The 16,978-nt window shown below is 40.3% G+C and overlaps 1 protein-coding gene across 2 annotated transcripts in view; it reads left to right on the top strand.

The window, feature by feature from the left end:
- Positions 1 to 16,978, top strand: part of MORC2 (MORC family CW-type zinc finger 2) — a 51,436-nt gene that overhangs the window by 2,204 nt on the left and 32,254 nt on the right. For both annotated transcript variants that reach the window (XM_040577287.1, XM_040577288.1), the window contains exons 2-8: positions 3,613 to 3,666; positions 5,735 to 5,769; positions 6,264 to 6,332; positions 12,845 to 12,935; positions 14,675 to 14,783; positions 16,019 to 16,178; positions 16,261 to 16,372. In XM_040577287.1, coding sequence (XP_040433221.1) covers positions 3,613 to 3,666; positions 5,735 to 5,769; positions 6,264 to 6,332; positions 12,845 to 12,935; positions 14,675 to 14,783; positions 16,019 to 16,178; positions 16,261 to 16,372 — 630 coding nt within the window. The remainder of the gene's footprint in view (positions 1 to 3,612; positions 3,667 to 5,734; positions 5,770 to 6,263; positions 6,333 to 12,844; positions 12,936 to 14,674; positions 14,784 to 16,018; positions 16,179 to 16,260; positions 16,373 to 16,978) is intronic.

The raw sequence follows: 16,978 nt of genomic DNA, 5'->3' as shown, positions 1-16,978 counted from the left end.
GTAGAATTTCTTTAAGTTGTAGTTTAAAGTCAGCCATCAGTGTTGAGCAGCAGAAGGAAACCATGACTTGTATTTGCTCCTTTTTTAGGCTCTTTGAAGGAGAGAAGTTGTGATATATCTAAGGGTATGCTCCGGAGTGCTTTTCAGGAGCCAGTTTATCTGGTCCTCAAACTTGAGGACTCACAGCTGATATTTTGAATGCTTTCTTAATGCTTCCATGCCTTACGGCAAATTTCACAGGATGTACCTGAAGCACTTCAGTTGCTTTTTTTAGTTATCAAATAACACTGATGTTATTCCAAGTGCTTTTATGGAACTTGAATAATTGAGCTATGTGAAAGTTCTTGTATATATGCTATAATGAAAGCCTGAGAGCATAAGCACATGAAAATTACAAGTGTATTGTCTTTATGGTGACTTCCCAAAGCTATCTACCCGTCTTAACAATGATTGGGATTTTTTCCTTGAAAATGAGATATTGCCACTTTAAGATGCTTCCAGGGCTATTCATTGAGATAACAAAAATGCATCTCAGCTCAGCCAACTTTTTTTTGTGTATTTTGAATATTTGTAATGCACGATCGAAGGAGCTTGTTAAAATCTGAAGAGCGGAAATCGTCTTCAAACAGTCTTGTATAGAAAGAGTTAACTTGTGATTGAGGGTTTTTTTTTTTCCTGTAACCAGAATTCCCCTGTTAAATACAGCTTGAGTAGAAGTTCACTCAGATGAGAAGATTTCAAAATAACTGAATGGTGGACTTGAGGAATACTAGTAATAGACAAACAACATCTCCCCACCCTCAGGTTTCTTCTTGTGGATGTTCTGTATTCTGGCTTGAAACAATGTAGTAACAAGAGGATAGCTCTTGTTTCTGACACATATGCCAAACTTCCAACTTAAATATTTTCCCAGATGTGGCCTCCTTCAGAACAAACAAAGTCTTACATCTTTCATTAGTTACTAGGTACTTGTCTGACTATATAGGATTGGAAGTCCAGCTGGGTTCAAACAGGAATGATTCTTGAACTCAGAACATAAGCTGCCTTTTTTTTTCCTTCCCACCCCTTGGTATGCTACTCTAATTGGTTTGTAGACATGCTTGAAATTGGTCATGTTCTATGGAGTTGTCTGACTTGACTTTTGTAACCCATATTTGAATAAATATACTGGCAGCCTTAGATGTCCCTGTTCTGTTGTTCCTTGCCCAGTTTGGCCTCCTGCATGGATGGAGCTGTCTTGAATGAAAGGTAGAAGTTGAAAGAGGGTTCAAAGTCAACCCACTTACGCCAAGTTGTCACTAAGGCTGCAGATTTTAATAATGCTTTCTTCCTGATTCCCCATGTTTCATTTAATCAGTCTTATGACCAGTAATGGTTGTATTTCTAGTGCTTTGATTGAGGTTGATATTGTCTCTGATGATGATGATCTGGCTTACGCTTAAGTATGTCCAGGTTATGTACAAGCTTGTACAGCCTCAATTTTACCAACAGCTTAGCGTATGTTTTTGAAACTTATGTTGCAATAAAATAATCTTTTTTTTTTTTTTTTCCCCCAGAGGGTGGGGAGAGGATTGCTACCAGTTGATAATGATGGATGTTAGGTATTTTAGGCACACTTGATTTTAAGGCGAGATCATGGTTTTTGTTAGGCCAAGCTCTATGTGTGACTTTAATTAGATATTGACAAGATAATTCAGGACATTTCAGAAGTCTTAGTGTTGAGATTAATATACTTAATACAAGGTAATTATAGTGTATACACGTTTTTGTTAGTGGTAAATAGCTTGAATTGATTTTGCTTGCTTGTAGCAAGGTTTCACTTTACCTGGTCAGCACAAGAGATTCCATTTTTGGTAGGTGTTTAAGTTGGGTATGGTGTCATGCTATTTAGAAGTAATTTTTTCTCTTGCCTTTCTTATCTTCCGATGATTTTTCAGCTATTTTGTTCCAATATCTTTCTTTGGAAATCCCTGTTAACACTTTTCCTTGATTTTAAGTGCTCTTTAAATTGTAGAGTGAAAGCTGTTTACGAAGTATAGTTACTAGTGCTACAGTATCCATTTGTTTGTGTTTTTTCCCTGACACAGGTTAATTTTAAATGTGTTTCTGGAATGTTGATTTGCAGAGTTAAACTAAATGATAGGGAGCACTTGAAATATGTGCACAGGAAATCCTGCTCAAATGAGGGAGTACCAGGTCTGAGCTTCTGATAAAGCTTTCTGACTGGTATGATGGTCTTTAGAACACTCTTTCCATTCTGTCACCTGTTTCTTCATGGACAAGTGGAAGCTTAGAGAGATGGAAAGCTCCCTTCTTGTAGTTCTAGTGATAACTTTGAAAACTGATGTATTTTATCTCAACTTGGAGCTACGTTGATGGGTTAGAGTTCATGACATTGAAGATGAATATGAAAATTTGTTTTGTAATTATTGACATCCTGGACAGCCATATATTTTATGTGCAGGAAGTACCTTTGTACCTGTTCTTCTAAAGCTGAAAATCTGATTTTAGGTATAATTTGTTTGGCCTCTTTGTGTAGGAGTGAAAACAGGTTGTATGTGAAGAGGTTTCATGCAAACTGAAATATGTAGATAAAAACATCTTCTGAGGGCTCAGTCTCTTCATCAGCCATTCTAGAGAAAAAATAAACTGCATAAATCCTTGTTGGGTAGATTAAATTATTTGGTTCAGCAAGCTCAACTGTTTCTCCAGGTATTGTAGCTGCAGTTAATATTGGGGTAGACACGTCTCATCTACATGTGAAATAATTGTTGGATTTTGAAAATGCATCAAGAAGTTGGGCTTTCAGTGGAGATACTACATTAATGTTGGGGGCAACATATTGGAATCATTTTACTAGCTCTAATGTTTCCTCACCATGTTTGTTTTTTTTTTTTTCCAAGGTTAAGGTACATAACTAAAGCCTTTTTAATGGGTGCTGCTCATAAAATGTGGTAGTTAAAAGGCTAGAAGCTAAACATAGCTTTCGTGACTGTGCTAGTGGCAGCTGTCTGGATGACTTTAGCATTGAGTTTGGAAGGTGGTGTGGTACAGTGGTACCAGAAGACTGTCTTTTTCTGAACTAGGAGCAGCTGCATCTATTGGAAGTCTACCAGGATCTGGAAATTTCTTCATGTTAGAAATAACTTTTGCTATGTGAATATGCGCATGGTAGAGACGGACCTTATCTGTAATATTATCTGTCCGTATTTTACATATAGACACTGTTTAGTTGCCACAGAGAGACTTGGCAATGTGGTGAATAATTGAGGATTTATGTGAATTGTTTTCTCGTTCATAGGCAATGACTTGTTCACAGGTCAATAACTTTCTCTGCTATGTCTGTTAAGAATGCTTGTGTTTACCACGCGATGTTTTTCAGAACATAAAGAGAATCAGGTTTGCTGAAACAGACTCTCCATTGGGCAGCATTTCTGCTGAGCATCTGCTCCCAGCAGATAGTAAAACACTAATTTTTAGTCTTGTGTCAGTAGAAGGCATTGGTATTGTAGACATATGATTTGACTTGTTTAAAATATGTTTGAGATTAGTGTTTATTTAAAGGTCTCTCTTCCATGTCAGTGTAACCCTGCTGATTCTGTTTTGTTGTAGAACTACCCACGAGTTCTTATTTGGTGCCCTTGCTGAACTTGTGGATAATGCCAGGTATGTTTCTGAGACTGGCTAATTCACAAGGGAGATTCAGTAAAGATTTAATTAGTCTGTCTGTTTAGGAGATCTTGAGCAATTTTCACTTCTAGTAGACTTTAAGAAAAACAAAAATTGAAAACCTCATTATAGTTTAGTGTAAATGTCAATAGCAGATTATGTAAACCATTAAGGTTGGAAAAGACAAGATCATCTGGTCCAATCATCACCCTACTACTACTGTCACCCACTAAAGCGTGTCCCTGAGTACCACGTCCAACCTTTCTTTAAACACCCCCAGGGACAGTGATGCCACCACTTCCCGGGGCAACCTATTCCTATGCCTGACCACTCTTTCTGAGAAGAAATGTATCCTATTTTACAACCTAAACCTCCCCTGGCGCAACTTGAGGCCATTCCCTTTTGTCCTATCACTAGTTACCTGCAAAAAGAGGCTGACCTCCAGCTCCCTATAGATTCTTTTCAGGTAGTTGCAGAGAGCAATAAGGTCTCCCCTGAGCCTCCTCTTCTCCAGACCAAACAACCCCAGTTCCCTCAGCTGCTCCACATAGGGTTTGTCTTCTAGGTCCTTCACCAGCTTTGAAGCCCTTCTCTGAACATGTTCCAGGGCCTTGATGTCTTTTTTTTTTTTTTGTAGTGAGGGGCCCAAAACTGAACAGTGTGTTTCAGTTGGTCCTCTTATACTGCCACATTCGACCCCTAAAAAACAAAGTAGTATTTCCAACAAGGTAAGTTTGAATGAATCATAGAATAACTAAAATTAGAAGGGAAATTGTTAGAACACCTTTTTTTTTTTAAGGAAAAAGTAACTCTCCCTTTTTGTTCAAAGAAATTGGTAAAGTAATAATTACTGGAGTTGGGACTTTAAGATCCTTCAATAATCTTTGGCTCCTGGTAGTGATAGGATGAAAATGAAATCAGAAGTGGGATGTTGAAAAATAGAGCAAGAACAAGTAGAGCAATTGTGAAAATTGAGAGAGTTGGTACTTGGAAACTAGAGGTTTTAGGCCACATTTCTCATACTGCAGTCTATAGCTGCATACCAAGCATTGCATATTTATTCTTTCAGCTTCATCAAATATTATGATGTGATATTGTGGAAATATTTTGATATTTTCTATCAAGCATAAATTGTCACACTATGCAGTTAGTAATGTAAGGAGCTGAACTGAAAAATTTATTTGTTGGAAAAAGTCTTTATAGGAAGCTAGCCAGGACTCTGCGCCTATGTATTGAACTGTGTTTTAACTCAGATCAGCAGCTGCTGCTGTTTTCACTTTTTCTACAACATAATGTAGCTTATTTTAGACTGAGTCTTTTTTTTCTTTTCAAACTCCTTATCTGTCTTTTCCCAGAGGAGGAACTGTGCTTATACATTGTTAGCCTTCTGGGAAAAGTAGTTTTACTTGACTAAAGATACAAGGATGAAACAAAGTGACTTGGCATTTAGGAAGTAGGGTTTTATTGCAATAGCACAACTGCACTCTTCTGATCAGTAAACCAAAGATATGTGAAGGTCTACATTGCACTTAGCAAAAAATAAAAAAAAAAATTGGTGTGAGAAGGAGGCAATAGTGCTATATGTGCTACTTTTTCCAATATAGAGGAGGATAGAGCATATGAATGCCTTTAATTAAATGATCTTTTAATGACAGTTTCCTATGACAAACATGAATGTATTTGGATGGAGTTTTATGCAGAAGTTACTAAGCTTTTCGTAGGCAGCTTGACAGAAAAAGCTTAGGTGTTGATTGCATACAGGAAGGAGCTCAGAAATGTGCTTTTCTTTTTTTTTTCCTTAGCATGACTTTTGTTAAAAAGTCAGTGATATTCACTGTAACTAGGTTTAATTATGTATAGTAGCAATGTTTTTCGTTTGAGTTTGGGTTCAAATAGGCAAAAACTGGAACAATGTGTTTTTTACATGTCCGTTAGTGCTGCCTGCTAGGCCTCTGGACTTTGATCTGTGCAGTTGGTTCATCTTGGAAACTATTGCATGTGTCTGGCTTCTAGCTTCATTTCTATTTGACGTTTGAATACTGTCTGTGTTTTTATTGCTTTGTAGAGATGCAGATGCCACAAGAATAGACATTTATACTGGTAAGTCACTCCTGTTGCTTCATTGCATGTCATCAACCAAGTCACAAGTTAAAACTTGGATTTAGACTGCAAATGTGTGTTGCGCCTGGTAGAATAAGAGTGAAGGTGTTTATGCCTGTTGGTTTTTGTCCTGTGCCCTGATGTCTGTTAACTTTCAAAAAGTAGTGCCATTACAAGTAACTCAGGCAAGTATGCTAGATTAGTTTTCAGCTGAGGTTAGATAACAAAGTGAACAGCAGTTTGTACCAGGTGTTTAGGAAACCTGCTTTTACAGTACGCTGTTGTAGCATATATTTACATAGAAGTTAAAGTGTAGGAGAAATCAATCATTCTGTTTTTTTTAAAAAAAAAGTGCTTTTTTAGAGCATAGCTGTACTAAGTTTATGGAAGTCTAGTTTATTGCGTTACTTTTCTCATGAACACTGTTTAGTTTGATTCCATTTTATGAAGCTCAAATTTCTGTATGGGAGTATTGAATAATTCTTCTCTCATAGAACAACGAGAAGACCTGAGAGGTGGATTCATGCTGTGTTTTTTGGATGATGGAACTGGAATGGATTCAAGTAAGTGTCACAAGTTACACTTATATTTTCAAGATGAGGTTTCATTTTATGGCTGAAACTGAATTAACAGCTTGGTCCTGTTGAAAGAGGGAAGTTTTGTGCCTGGGTATGTGTTCCTGCCTCTTCACTGTCACGCTGTATCACTTATCAAACTCTTCACCTCTTCAGTTTGCAGAAAACTTAAGAAAATTGTTGTGCTGCATCATAGAGATGAGTCAGCCTGGTCTGTAGTTTTCCAGCATACCAAAGTTGGCATTGGGGCTGGAGGGAGAATAACGTAGCCAGAAAAGGGAAAAGGTTTCTGAGCATGTTAGGGGCCGCTGAGCGATTAGTTTATCTTGTCTCTAGTATGAAAGTGTGCCATGACAAAAATTTCAAGCTTGACTTTGAAAGCATTTTTCTGTTCTTTCATCATTATCATTGTGGTAGAGATCAATATTTGATAATATAATATCTTAGGAGCATGAGAAGAATATAATAAATGCAAGTCTGCCTCATCATAAGAACTGATGTAAATCGCTGTTGGATCTAGCAGAAGTAAAGCCTTCTTGCAATGCTTTAGCATCATTGAACGGTACTGTTAATCCACGCCACCTTTTTTGCATCTTGAAGATGGCAGCTCCTACTTTGAGGAGCTCTCTGCTTGGCAACGTTTGTACTTAAACTGCAACCTTCCTATCTTATGCTGTAGAGTCAAAAATCCTTCAAAATAGTTGAGGATTCAGTGTCATCATAGTACAGATAATTTTTAAAAAGCAGTGCATCCCTCAGGGAACTATGAAGATCATAGCACTGGTTCAAAAGTTTAGCTTTTTCATGGGGGACTAAATATGAGTCAATTAGAAAACCAAACCCTAGATCTTATGCTGCATATCTCAGGTTGAGATTTCTCATATTATCAATGGTGACATTGCTGAGGATACTTTAAATTTGAGAAATTTAACCTACTGTTTGGACTCTCAAGGTGTTGCAAGATTTTAATGACTCAAAAACCGTTTGTAGATTGAAGTATTATAACTAATTTAGGAAGTAATCTGTAATTCTATTATCTAAATGATAGAAGCAAATGAGTCTTTAACTTGCTTTTTATCCCAGCTCTAGTAAGCTTAAGCTATATTTTGAAGTTTGGGAGCTCAAAAGTGCTTTCGTTTTACTGGATGCAGTTAACTACTAAAGTCTTGATTACTTTTTAGATCTTGTATTTCTTCAAATATTATGAATTCAAGGCATACTTTGGTGAAAAACAGTGTTTAAATGTATTTGGGATTCTGGCACTTTTTTTAAAAGCACACATACATGCTTTTGCGCGTAGTCAATGACACTTAGAGGACCAGTGTCAGAAGAGTGGTCTGCATATTTCTAAGGGTAAGTGTGTCTACAGTCGTGTTAGCACACTGAAGTTTCCTCTTGTGTTGATGGATTTTTGAAATAAATCTTGGGTCTCTGTAGGAACTTCTATGAAACTTGTTTCTCAATAACTAGCTGTGCTCAGTCATTTCACTTAGATGGTTTGTATCTGTAGTTGTTAAGGTAATGAAAGATCTCAGAGCTTCTTCCACCTTTTCCACTGTCCCAAGGAAAAGTTGACTGGAAATAATCTTGCTTTAAGTTGATTACCTACATGCAATAAGAAAGATACTTTGGATGTGAGATGTTTGTTTGAATATGTTGTCATTAGATGGAGTGCTTGTAGTAGAAATAATGTGAATACAGAGGGTGATTTTATGGAGAAGGCAAGAAGGATGACTTTCTGTACTCAGGTTGTATGCTTAACTGGAGGACTCAAAAATACAGGAGGACCTTTCTCAAAGGTCCTAATGCCAGGGGCTTTCCTGAGGAGCCCTGTACCCCTGAGGCTGCAGATGAAGTCAGAATAAAGGGCTAGTTTGCCTTGGTTGATGAGGGCTGGGTTAAGGACCGATTAAGCAAGCTGGACTTCCATAAGTCCGTGGATCCTGATGGGATGCATCCGCAGGTGCTGAGGGAGCTGATGGAAGTCATTGCTAGACCCCTCTCCATCTTTGGTAAGTCATGGGCATTGGGAGAGATGCCTGAGGACTGGAGAAAGCAAATGTCACTCCGGTCTTCAAAAAGGGCAAGAAAGAGGACACAGGTAACTATAGACCGGTCAGCTCCACCTCCATCCCTGGTAAGGGGATGGAACAATTTATCCTTGGCATTGTCTGTAGTCATATCAAGGATAAGAGGGTCATTAGGGGCAGTCAACAAGGCTTCACCAAGAGGAAGTTGTGCCTGGCCAACCTGATAGCCTTCTGTGAGGATATAACTGGGTGGATAGATGATGGAAAGGCAGTGGACGTGGTGTATCTTGATTTCAGTAAAGCCTTTGACACTGTCTTCCACAGCATCCTCACAGCTAAACTGAGGAAGTGTGGTCTGGATGATCGGGTAGTGAGGTGGACTGTAAACGGGCTGAAGGGAAGAAGCCAGAGAGTTGTGGTCAATGGGATGGAGTCGAGTGGGAGTCCTGTATCTAGTGGAGTCCCTCAAGGGTCGGTACTGGGACCAGTGTTGTTTAATATATTCATCAATGACTCGGATGAGGGAATGGAGTGCGCCGTCAGCAAGTTTGCTGATGACACAAAACTGGGAGGAGCGGCTGACACACCGGAAGGCCGTGCTGCCATCCAGCAGGACCTCAGCAGGCCGGAGAGCTGGGCGGGGAGAAACTTACTGAAATATAACGAGGGCAAGTGTAGAGTCCTGCATCTGGGCAAGAACAACCCCAGACACCAGCATAAGTTGGGGACTGCCCTGCTGGAGAGCAGTGAAGGGGAGAGGGACCTGGGGGTCCTGGTGGACAGCGGGATGACCATGAGCCAGCACTGTGCCCTTGTGACCAAGAAGGTCGGTGGCATCCTGGGGTGTACCAGAAGGGGTGTGGTTAGTAGGTCGAGAGAGGTTCTCCTCCTCCTCTACACTGCCCTGGTGACAGAACATCTGGAATATTGCGTCCAGCTGTGGGCCCCTCAGTTCAAGGACAGGGAACTGCTTGAGAGAGTCCAGCGCAGAGCCATGAAGGTGACTAAGGGAGTGGAGCATCTCCCTTACGAGGAAAGGCTGAGGGAGCTGGGTCTCTTTAGCTCGGAGAAGAGGAGACTGAGGGGTGACATCATTAATGTTTATAAATGTGTAAAAGGGTGAGTGTCAGGAGGACGGAGCCAGGCTCTTCTCAGTGACACCCAATGATAGGACAAGGAGCAATGGGTGCAAGCTGGAACACACGAGGTTCTGCTTAAATATGAGACAAAACTTTTTTACGGTGAGGGTGACAGAACCCTGGAACAGGCTGCCCAGGGGGGTTGTGGAATTCTCTTCTCTATTGACTTTCAAAACCTGCCTGGACGTGTTCCTGTGTGACCTGATCGAGGTGTTCCAGCTCGGGCAGGGGGATTGGACTAGATGATGTTTCAAGGCCCCTAATATTCTGTGAAAGGGTGAAGCCAGGTCTGTCTGCAGTGATTGCCTTTTCGTAGAATTATAGAATGTTTTGGGTTGGAAGGGACCTCAAAGATCACCTAGTTCTAACACCCCTGCCATGTGCTGGGAAACCTTCCAGTAGATCATGTTGTTCAAAGCCCCATCCAACCTGGCTTAAAACAGTTCCAGGGATGGGGCACCCATAGCTTCTCTGGACTTCCTGTTCTAGTACCTCATCGTGAAGAATTTCTTCTGAATACCTAATCTGTTTGTTGTTGTTGTTTTTTGTTTTTTAAAGACCATTACCCCTTGTTCTATTACTACACTCCTTTAATAAAAGAGTCTCTCCCCAGGTGATGCAAGCCACTTTGCAGGTACTGTTTTGTTGCTACTTGCACTGACATGATGCATCTCAAACAGCAGTCCCAGAGAAGCAGTGGGGAGGTCTGGTTTGTGAGCGATAGTTGGTGAGCTCTGTGCCAGACAGCATGCCTACTGTAATAGTATGTCATTCAGAAAGGTTTTCTGTTGCTGTCCTGGAGGAACAACACTCCAGAATTAAACAGGTCTATCCCCCAGTTCTATATCCCAGCTGTTTGATGTTTCTTATTAGGATTTTTTTTTTTTAAATTTAGAATTATAGAATCACCTAGGTTGGAAAACGCATCCAAGATCAAGTACGAATCTTTACTTAGCACTGCCAAGTCTTCCAATAACCATGTCCCTAAGCACCACATCTACCTGTCCTTTGAATACCTCCAGGGATGGTGACTCAACCACTTCCCTGAGCAGCCTGTTCCAACACCTCACAACACTTTCAGTGAAGAAATTTTTCCTAATATCCAACCTAGACCTCCCCTAGTGCAACTTGAGGCCATTTCCTCTTGTCGCATCACTTCTTGCTTGGAAGAAGAGGCCGACGCCCACCCTACTACAACCTTCTTTGAGATAATTGTAGAGAGTGATAAGGTCTCCCTGAGCCACTTTTTCTCTCCAGCCCCAGTTCCCTCAACCACTCCTCACAAGACTTGCTCTCTAGACCCTTTACCAGCTCTGTTGCCCATCTGTGGACACACTCCAGCACCTCCATGTCCTTCTTGTAGTGAGGGGCCCAACACTCAACACAGTACTCGAGGTGCAGCCTCACCAGAGCTGAATACAGAGGGACAATCACTTCCATAGTCCTGCTGGCAACACTATTTCTGATACAAGCCAGGATGCTGTTGGCCTTCTTTGCAACCTGAGCACACTGCTGGCTTATATTCACCTGGCTATCAACCAATACCTCCAGGTCACTTTCTACCATGCAGCTTTCTAGCTGCTCTTCCCCCCGGCCTGTGACATTGCATGGGGTTGTTGTACTCCAAGTGCAAGACCTGATTTCTTTTCTTGAGCTTTGAATATCAATCTGCCATCTTCACTGAATTCCTTCAGATTGTTTTTTTTTTTTTCTTGTCTGTTTGGCATAGATCATGTCAACCCTCTTTTTGTTGCCAGGGAGTTTGTTTTTAAAGTCTAGTAACTGAGACACAACAAAATGAACACAGTGTGACTAAAATAGTTGTAAGTGAAACTCCCTCTAGAGCCTTAACTAAAAATTTGGAAAAAAAAAAATTATACCTTGGTTTTTGGGAGGAGGGTAAAGACTAAATCTCTCCCAAAGACAAACTGTAGCAGAGAGGGAAGCTCCCTAACCCTTCAGGAGTCCCCTCTTCTGGGCATTGTTTATCCTTCTCTTCCCAAGAAGAATCACCTAAAGCCATCCTAAAAAGGTCTCCAACCCTGAATGATAAACCATATGTTCACCTTTTCTGAGTGAGGAAATGCTTCAGGCAATTACTCCTTTCCTTTTTTAGACTTCTGAATTTTTTCTTAAAAATAGCTGTTGATACAACTTCTAGTATAGCAAAGGCGGGGGGGCAGTAATATTCTCTTCTTAGAATATCCCATATACCCCTGTCTGACTAGGCTTTAAAACTAACACAATAGTAATAATAAAAAAATCCAGATCTCCAAGTATGAGATAATCTTATGTTTGCTTTGGCTGGCAAGAAAACACCCTAGTAGGCTGAGGAAAGGGAAGAAGTACTGCAATCCTGTCAAAATTTGTGTTTGAAATAGTTGTCCCCTCCTCCCTTGCAGCTTGTATGTGCATTGAGGGCAGTAATTGTTGTTAGCCTTCCTGTTTGAATGATTGTTCCTGTTAAGGCACTTTGTGTTCCCTCATCTCTGGAATTGCATTTCATTTTTCCCAGTAAATTCTATGGTGAAACGATTGCTATCTCTTGGCAGAAGGGAGTACAATTGTTCTGTCCTATGGATGATATTAAAAGGCTTTATACCTTGAACAATGGAAAGGCTTGAACTAAAAATGACAGACCCTCTCATCTGTAAAACTATCATATCCTTTTGTTTTGTCCTGTGCTAATAAAATGCTCTGACTTCCTGTGGTAGTTGCTAGTACTGCTTTTATACTCATAGCTGTCTTGCTGTCAGTTGTCCAGGAATCTGCTGCAAAAAAATAGCTTTTGTCTTACTATGCAGTAATTGGTGGTAGTGTTCAGCTCAACTCCATAAAGAAAATGTACTCAGTTTATCCTGAATTCAAGACCTTTCTGTATTAGTGACTTATGCCCGAGTACCAGGGGCTTTGAGTCTGTGGTGTTAGTAGAACCAGAGCTGCAGTGTCCCAGGGTTGGATTTTGGTTTATTTATGAGCACACTGGTAACTGTGGTTAACACAACAGATCATCTTGTTGACTTCTTTTTTTGTAAAAAGAGAACATCTTTACCCAGTTCAGATGGGGTACTGGTCTAGTCTGAAACTTAAAACTCCTTTTGTCAGCGTAACAGCATCTGTACAAAACTTCCGATGCCAGTGCCATTGACCAGTGTAGTTCTTATGGGGCTGGATGGCAGAGCTTCAGGGCGAGACCTTGGCTTGGACTTCAGGCCTCTTCCTTGCAGCAGTCTTTCTGTGCTATTTAAATAAAAACTTATTCGTCATTGTAAGATGTGCCTCTGTGTATATTAAAACAAACTTTGGATTTGCTACCTGTCTCTCATTCCAGATGAAGCTGCCAGTGTTATTCAATTTGGTAAATCAGCCAAGCGATCACCGGAGTCAACTCAAATTGGGCAGTATGGGAACGGCTTGAAATCGTAGGTATTAAAAGCTAGCCTCGTGAGATTATGGAGGTTAGAGATGAGATAGCAAATGTATTTTTTTTGCTTGGAGGTGTGTATCTTTTTACTAGAAAAACACTCGGAGATGAAATCTAAAGAAAGATACTGTGTTTTGGTGTGCAGGAACTCTATGGACAGAATGAGTAGAGAAGCGTGTTCAAACTGATGACAGTGTTTTCCATTATATTTAAGTGATTCAGGGGATATGGATCAGCTGGAAAAAATGAAAGAGCAGGAAAAAAAAACGACCTTAATATGTCAATATCAGGCAAATAGTAAAATCAAAGCAAAATAGTGCTGCAGCCTTTCTCTAGGAAGGTTGTCTGGTGGTGAGGCACTGGAACCGGTTGCCCAGAGAGATTGTGGATGCCCCATCCCCGGAGGTGTTCAAGACCAGGTTAGATGAGGTCCTGAGCAACCTGATCAGTGGGAGGCGTCCCTGCCTATGGCGGGGGGGTGGAACTAGATGATCCTCGAGGTCCCTCCCAACCTAGGCCATTCTATGATTCTATGAATTGCACAGAGATGAAGGGGAATGATGGTAGGAATGAGGGGAGGGGTGGGATTTAAGTGACAGATGAACAGAATTAAATCTTGCTGATTGGAACAGATTCGATATGAAAGAGAAAAACCATTCACAACTGTAAAACCTGTTTGAGAAAGTTGGAGGACTTTTATAGATTACTCTGATTGTCTGTTCTGCCTTATGCTTCTGATCTCCATGTGGTTTGTTGATGTATGTTCATCCTAGTGGGGGAATCTGTGTGATTCAATAGATATCTGGGGGAGAATAGAAATCAGGGAGGGTTGAAAGGGGTCTTGAGATATCATCAATCCAGCTTCAGTGCAGGACAGATCTCAGATCCTACCTTTGCTCTTCCGGGGCAGAACTCTCGCCTGTTCTTAAACTTGAGTGAGGGGCATGCTATATTGCAGCTAGGAATTGCAGACTGAAGCCTAAACGTGCAAAGGAGATGTTTGCTATCACACTGGTCTAATCTAAAGAGAATTGAACTGACAGAACCCCTGATCCAGCTTTTGACGAAATGTTAATTTTTCTCTGTTAAGGGTTTTTGGAGGAGTTGGCTGATAGGATAAAAGAGAATATTGGGAAGGAAGGTCTTAATGGGAATATGAGAGTTAGGAGGAAGAGGACTGTCCTTTTTGTGATAGCTAGCTGATAAGTTGAATTGCTAATGTTCCTGTCACGTTGGAAAATATATTGTCTCCCAGAAACTTGTCTACTGCTATTCACTTGTGTGTACAGCGAAATGAAGGTTGCATTCATTTTCTCGCTGACTTACATTTCTGCTCATATATTTGAAGGTTATTATCACATCTCACTGTAGTCGACTTTTTCAGATTTAAAAACAAAACCTGTTTTAAACTTTCTTCATAGTATGAGTTTGGAAAGCTCCATTTTGCACTTTTTAATTGTGATTAACATTAATGTTTTCGGGAAAGAATTTAGAGAGCTCCATTTCTTCTTGTGAAAATGTCCAGATTTAGATGTTTTTTTGAAGGAATGATAGAGAGAGGGTAGCTGCTGTTTAAGCCTTTTTACCCATCTTAATCTGTTTTTGGTGTCTCATACTCGAACATAGTGGAATGAAAACATAACTTGGTCTGTTTTTAAAGAATTAGCGTAAATTCTGCTAATTTGCTGAAACGTATTGATCATCAAGTATAACATGCTGCCTGAAATCTGTCTCCAGGGGTTCCATGCGGATTGGGAAAGACTTTATCCTTTTCACAAAGAAAAACAACACCATGACTTGCCTTCTCTTGTCACGGACATTCCATGAGGAAGAAGGCATCGATGAGGTTTGTACATAAAATATTGTAACGAAGTAATATGGTGAATACTGCCTCATCTGAACTTCACCCAGCTCTTGAAGGAGAGGGTCTGTGTCAGTATGGATTTCCACTGTATTTTGTTCAGTGTATGGTTTTCTCTTGGGGATACACTGGTAGGGGATCTGCAAAGTCATGACTGATTTTTCCTTTTGGTTTTAAATCTGTTCAAGAGGTCTCTCTAAACTACTGTGGGTTTGTAGGGCTTAATATCACTTGATGTTGCTTATGCTGAGCTCAGGCTGTGTCCAGACTTTCTTGTGTTTTCCTTTCCCACAAAATTTGATTTTGAGATGTATTTAAATTTATTGTTCATATTTGATTATCTGTAGAGAATTAAAGGTATGACTGAAGATGCTCCCCATAGGTCAGAAACTCCAGATGCATCTCTTTAAGTCATAAATCAGTATGGTTCTAACTATTGAGAACTTGTATATCTTTAACAGATAGTTCAGATACCGTTCTGTATCTGAACTCTTAACACGGAAGTGTTTTTGTGCTCAAGCGCAAGTATTTTTAAGGCATAGCCAATAATGAGAAGCTACGTTTTCGCACTGGGATAGTATGTAAGGATTTTCCATTTTGATAGTGGAGGGAGCTGTACAACAAAGCTGTTGAGGGAGAAGTGCTTGTTAGTGGCTAGCTAGCAGCAATGTAGTTCCCATAGTGCCTCTGGAACTAGAAGTTTTGGTTTGAGCTTACTCCTAAAATAAGGAGGGGACTTACTGTCCTTGATACACAGCTGCAGTCTGTAATTCTATCTTTGTTCGTGTTCTAAACAACACAAAACCAATAATCTTGTTAGAATCCTACCAAGAAGAAAAAATGAAATCAGAAAAATAAGTGAAGAACAATTCTTCAAGAGAAGAGTTGAGCACAGAGGCTGATGCTTTCTTTTTTTTAAGAAGCAAAACTTGTGTTTTTTTTTTTACTGTTAGATGAAAGTTATTACAAGAGGTAAAAATGATGTTGGTTGTGTTAACATTGAGCAGCCAATACCACACAGATTATTTTGGAATGGTTTCATATAAGACTAGATGTTCTAGAAAAGTAACTTGGAGGCTGGAAAAGAAAGGTCCTTGAGCATTTGACAGTTGTGCAAACCGCTGAAAAGTTAGGAAGGGCTACTGCTCAACCTCGTTTCACGTAAATGGCTGACTGGAGTGGGTAGGTCTGAATTGCTCCTGGTACAATGCTATTTGCAGGTCATTGTTCCACTGCCCACCTGGAATGCACAGAGCCGAGAGCCTGTGACTGACAACATGGAGAAGTTTGCTATTGAGACAGAGCTAATCTACAAGTATTCCCCTTTCAAATCAGAACAGCAAGTGATGGAGCAGTTCAATAAGATCCGTGGTGAGAAAGGTATGTATCTATGGTGCTGGTCATGGGCAAGGAATTTGAGGGTTTGGGTGGGATTCACCTGATCAACTTCTTGCTTTCTTAGGCACCTTGGTGATCATATTTAACCTCAAGCTAATGGATAATGGAGAGCCAGAGCTGGATGTGACTTCTGACCTCCAAGATATTCAGATGGCAGAAACACCCCCAGAGGGAACGTAAGTATGACTGATGTTACAGGCCCTTGGATTCTGATCTAACTATATTTTGGGGTTTAGCTATATGCTGTGTGCATATGTTTGGTTTTTTTAAAGCTTCTCTTTCTGTGGTGAGTAGGAGAATTTAGACGTTCTTTAGTTCTTCAGCAATTTGGAGTTCATGCATGTAAATAGCTCACAGATGTTATGCTTGTGTGTTTGTTGTGAATTTCTGCCTTGACTCGTCTCAGCTTAGTCAAAGCAGCAAACTCAATACCCTTCTTTAATTATCTGTATTAAGGGGAGGAAGCCCTCAGCTATAGGTTTAATTTTCTACAGTCAAAGATATTTTTGTCAGGATGGCAGCTGGTAATGACTCTGCGCCACTGTCAAACTGATGTTCAATTTGATTAAACGAACAGCAACAAAATATTCTGTGCAGGTCAGCCTCGTTGACCTGCACTGCGCATGCTGCTGAGCTTTCATGATTACCACTGATGAATGGAAGGAGCTGCTTCTTCCATGTGATACTATTTCTGTGTTTGATCAGTGCAGTTTCTGTTAGAGCATGCTCCTAACTAACTCAAGGGCAAGAGAATGCACTAGCAAGCGAGGCACTTAGTGTTA

The sequence above is a fragment of the Cygnus olor genome, chromosome 17, assembly GCF_009769625.2.
Source record: "Cygnus olor isolate bCygOlo1 chromosome 17, bCygOlo1.pri.v2, whole genome shotgun sequence".
Classification (NCBI taxonomy): Eukaryota; Metazoa; Chordata; class Aves; order Anseriformes; family Anatidae; genus Cygnus; species Cygnus olor.
The sequence above is the reverse complement of the archived record's forward strand: the minus strand, read 5'-3'. Positions and strand labels throughout refer to the sequence as shown.